Source organism: Penaeus vannamei, chromosome 4 (genome assembly GCF_042767895.1).
Source record: "Penaeus vannamei isolate JL-2024 chromosome 4, ASM4276789v1, whole genome shotgun sequence".
In the NCBI taxonomy this organism is placed as follows: Eukaryota; Metazoa; Arthropoda; class Malacostraca; order Decapoda; family Penaeidae; genus Penaeus; species Penaeus vannamei.
The window spans coordinates 12,036,928-12,041,927 of NC_091552.1; the positions used below are offsets into that span (position 1 = coordinate 12,036,928).

Below are 5,000 nucleotides of genomic sequence, written 5' to 3' on the forward strand. Positions count from 1 at the left end.
AGACCGCGTTTATAGTGTACATTATAACGTTTCCCTTTTCGCTGACCTTATAGTGTGAACTTGGACCTGGAAAAAACTGACAAGAAGGGGATAGCATTGTTTTTTGTCTAATATGAATTTTGTTATATTAGCGTCATATATGGTATAATAATACAATAGAAGCAATGAAGCCTTTTTTTTCTTTTCATTATTCATTTTGATCTGTTTTGATTCTTTTTATTTCTATTTTTTTCTTATTTTTACTTATTGATTTCTTTTTTAGATGTTAGGCACTAAAGGACTTAGATATACAGTGAGTGCATTTTACAAAGCTGAGGAAACTTACTTTATGTACTAACCCCTTCTCAATTATCACGATTACTCTGGGAATTTGATGACGGTCACGTTAATGTACACTCTCTTTTAACAATAGAAAATGATATATAAAAAGCATGGAATCATTACTGTTATTTTAAGCTCTAGGCTATGTTCCCCGCCAAGTTACTCGCAACATGAAAATACTTTCCCAAATGTACGATATAATTGTCAGTCTGGTAAGCGGCTGATTACAATACGACAAAAACAAAGCCTGTTATTTCTGTTGTTTATGCGTATCGCCTAATGAGTAATTCTGAGGTCTTCATTTCACTCCCCAACGTAATTACAATATGAAATAAATTAGATCATTACTTCTTTTCTTTTCTTTTCCGACTCTTAAAATATGTTAATTAATAAAGTTAAGACGATTATGAGTTTCTTCATACGGACATGTTATTTTTTTCTATGATCTTGCTTAGTTCTTTATGTGGTATATTCAGTCTTGAACATATATCTCTCGTAACAGAATATCCGGATAAAGATGTATATAAAGAGTATTTACTATTTTCCATGTATTATGCTTGATGAACAGTATTCTGTAGTTCACTACCAATTCGCATTATCAAACAGGTACATGTATATATGGAAAGCACAAAGTAACACACATACACATTCATGTATATACATATATATATATATATATATATATATATATATATATATATATATATATATATAGACACGCACACACACACATACACACACACACACACACACACACACACATATATATATAAATATATATATATATATATATATATATATATATATATATACATACATATATATATATATATATATATATATATATATATATATATATATATATATATATATATATATGTATGTATGTATGTATGAATGCATGTATTTATAAATGTATATATACACATATTTATATATGTGTATATATAAATACATACATACATACATACATACATACATACATACATATATATATATATATATATATATATATATATATATATATATATATATATATATATATACATTGATAATAATATTTACTATCAGGAAAATATAAATAAATAAATAAATAGATAAATAACAAGCAAATAGGTACACGACAAACTGAAATTCAAAATTTCAAAATGGTAATTTTAAAAATGTTATTGTATGTATCTGGCCAATGTTTTATCCTTGCAGCTGTTATCCTAAACTAAAAACACAAATTACAAAATGTCATGGCTAAAAGTCAACAAATTGGTTGATTTAGGATTTCGTGTAGATCGAATCACATGCAAAGTGTACTTATTTATGTGTGGGTGTTTGTATGTGTGTTTATAAATAGTTATGGTTATAGACGTATTGCTTTATACGACATACCCTGTAGCCCAAGTGTGTGCCGTTTGCCTGAAGTCCTCGGCCAGATTCTTTGGTTCAAAATCATGCGATTATTCTTACATGCAGAAATTGATAAATATAAAGATTGATCAATCGTGAGGCATATTCTCACGCGCAGAAATTAACAATCAAGATTGATTGATCATACGCGCAGAAATTAATTAATATAAAGATTAATAGATCATGAAATACATTCTAGGCGCAGAGATTCTGAGGTATGTGGCACTGTGTGACGTAGTTCGGTTTGCACTCTTCGGAGCTCATGGGGACGCACCGACCCGTGCCATCCCTCACGACTTGCTCCCACTCGTATCCTTCGGGGCACTGTCGGGACACCTGTCGGAAATCGCCCGACTCCGCGTCCAACGTACATACGAAGAATCTCCGGCAGTCCATCGGGTCTGCGAATCTACCTTCGTCCTTGCAAACGAAGTCGGGGAGGCGCCAGTTGCAAGGGTCCTCGCACCGCCCCGATTCCTCGTTGTACATGGAAGGGCCGTTGCTCTGCGGGCAGGTGAACGCGTGCTGCAGCCACCCCTCCTCAGTGACGATGCAGGCATAGTACCTCCGGCAGTCCTCGAGCACAGCAAACTTCCCCGGAGTCACGCAGGCAGGCAGACCCGACGCGCTCTTGCACTGCACTTCCTCCTCGTCGAAAACCTGTCCCTCCGGGCATCGGTGGAGGTGCGTCTCCCCGTACTTATCACAAAGGAAAAACGCCCCTCTGTCGTAAGTGTCCTGGTAGAATACTTCCCTCTCGTCACACACGCAGGACCTTGGGAGCCCAGGGTAACAGACGCTGCTGCCGAAGGACTCGTTGTCGCTGTAGCAGAAGTCGCCGCTTCCACACACCGAGGGAAATGCCTTGCCGTTGATACAGTTCACCAGCGTTTTGCAATTGGCGCAAAGGTACTGGTTGGGAGCGTCCGCGCAGACGGGGTCCAGGGAAGGCACGCGGATCTGCTTTCGATCGGACAACCTTAACGTCACATTGCAACCCTAAAATCAAGAGAAAAGGAAGTGAATATAGAGCAACGATTTTCTCCTTTGAAACAAATAGAAAAAGTAATACCCATGACGTTCACTTACATATTATCATGTGTGTTTGTGAAAGAGAGAGAGAAAGAGATACTGATAAAGACGCAGATAGATAAACACTTCGAAGACAAACCGAGAAACCAGTATTCTAAATAATTTCTACATTATTTTTGGAGTACCTTTCACCTCTTTCCATCCATTCGTAGAAATTCCTCCACCAGTCCCATCATTTCATCTTACCCACAGCGCCCCCTCTACAAAAAATAGATAAATAAATACCCATCTACACCAAAAGCATCACAATCATCCTGCTTCCGACAAGAGATTCAGATCCCAGGCATCCAGGCTTCCTGCAGGAGCCTCCTAGCACCCGGGTTTCCTACAGGAGCCTCCTAGCACCCAGGCTTCCTACAGGAGCCTCTGAGCACGCAGGCTTCCTACAGGAGCCTCTAAGTACCTAGGCTTCCTGCAGGAGCCTCTGAACACCCAGGCTTCCTGCAGGAACCTCCTAGCACCCGGGTTTCCTACAGGAGCCTCCTAGCACCCAGGCTTCCTACAGGAGCCTCTGAGCACCCAGGCTTCCTTCAGGAGACTCTGAACACCCAGGCTTCCTGCAGGAGCCTCCTAGCACCCGGGTTTCCTACAGGAGCCTCCTAGCACCCAGGCTTCCTACAGGAGCCTCTGAGCACGCAGGCTTCCTACAGGAGCCTCTAAGTACCTAGGCTTCCTGCAGGAGCCTCTGAACACCCAGGCTTCCTGCAGGAACCTCCTAGCACCCGGGTTTCCTACAGGAGCCTCCTAGCACCCAGGCTTCCTACAGGAGCCTCTGAGCACCCAGGCTTCCTTCAGGAGACTCTGAACACCCAGGCTTCCTGCAGGAGCCTCCTAGCACCCGGGTTTCCTACAGGAGCCTCCTAGCACCCAGCCTCTGAGCACGCAGGCTTCCTACAGGAGCCTCTGAGCACCCAGGCTTCCTACAGGAGCCCCTGAGCGCCCAGGCTTCCTGCAGGAGACTCTGAGCCCCCAGGCTTCCTACAGGAGCCCCTGAGCGCCCAGGCTTCCTACAGGGGACTCCGAGCATCTAGGTTTCCTACAGGAGTCTCACCTTCACGAGCGTTTCCTCGACGCAGCGCCCAAGGAGCGGGGAATATGCCTGACGGAATCCACACGACTTGGGCCTCGGGGTTCCGTCACCGCCCTCCGCGCACTCCAGGTAGGCCGTGCAGCTCCCCGGTACGCTGTGGTTCCCGATCGCCGTGCAAGACAACCTGTGTGGCAATATCACCTGGTAAGTTTGGTCTTGTTCGTTAGCGATGGGGTAAGGGGAATGCCCTGCAGGAGCCTCTAACAGCGCCTTCTTCACACACACAAACGCACACTCACACGCACACTCACACGCACACACACTCACACACACACACACACACACACACACACACACACACACACACACACACACACACACACTCACTCACTCACTCACTCACTCACTCACTCACTCACTCAATTACTCACTCACTCACTCACTCACTCACTCACTCACTCACTCAATTACTCACTCACTCACTTACACACACAAAATCATAAACCTAAATTTCCTACAGGAGCCTCTAACCACCTAAGTTTGCTACAGGACTCATAGAGATAGAGATGGGGTCGTTAGGGTTGGGGAGGGGGGGGGAATGGCCCAGACAGTCAGAAATGTATGTTTTATGTGCATGGTTCAAAAATTACCTTCACTAGCGCGTACAATATATAAATGAATAGAACAATACCCAAACAATTGCGTATGGAAAAAACAATGATTAGAAAATAAGTGTTACGTGCACTATATTGAAAAGATTTGAGAATTACCCTGTACGTACATTCAGCATATAACTAACTAGAAAATGACCTTCACAAATGCGTGCAACATATAAAATGATTCCAAAATTGACCTAACAACGTTATGCAGTAAATTATCCTAACAATCATTTACGTACATTATATACATGATAATAAAAAGAGACCTATGAACAGGTTATGTACGTACACGATTAAGAATTACCATAACGAGTTAGGTACGCCATTTTCGTGATGGGTAGTTACCTTAATAATCAGGTATTTACAGTGTATAACATTATAATAACCCAAAGAGTTACGTACGTCTGATTAATTAGAAACATCATCCTAAAAAAGTAGTTATGCATAATATACATTTACAGTATATACCTATCAATCATATACATAAAGTATATATA

General features: G+C 41.8%; 1 protein-coding gene across 1 annotated transcript in view; it reads right to left on the minus strand.

Annotated features, from left to right (window-relative positions):
• Nucleotides 1-1,695: 1,695 nt before the first annotated feature.
• Nucleotides 1,696-5,000, minus strand: part of LOC113822914 (uncharacterized) — a 5,157-nt gene continuing 1,852 nt past the window's right edge. Inside the window, exons 3-4 of the mRNA XM_027375454.2 lie at nucleotides 3,866-4,028; nucleotides 1,696-2,721 (exon numbers count right to left, since the gene is read on the minus strand). Of these exons, the coding sequence (XP_027231255.2) occupies nucleotides 1,918-2,721; nucleotides 3,866-4,028 (967 nt within the window). The 3' untranslated portion in view covers nucleotides 1,696-1,917. The remainder of the gene's footprint in view (nucleotides 2,722-3,865; nucleotides 4,029-5,000) is intronic.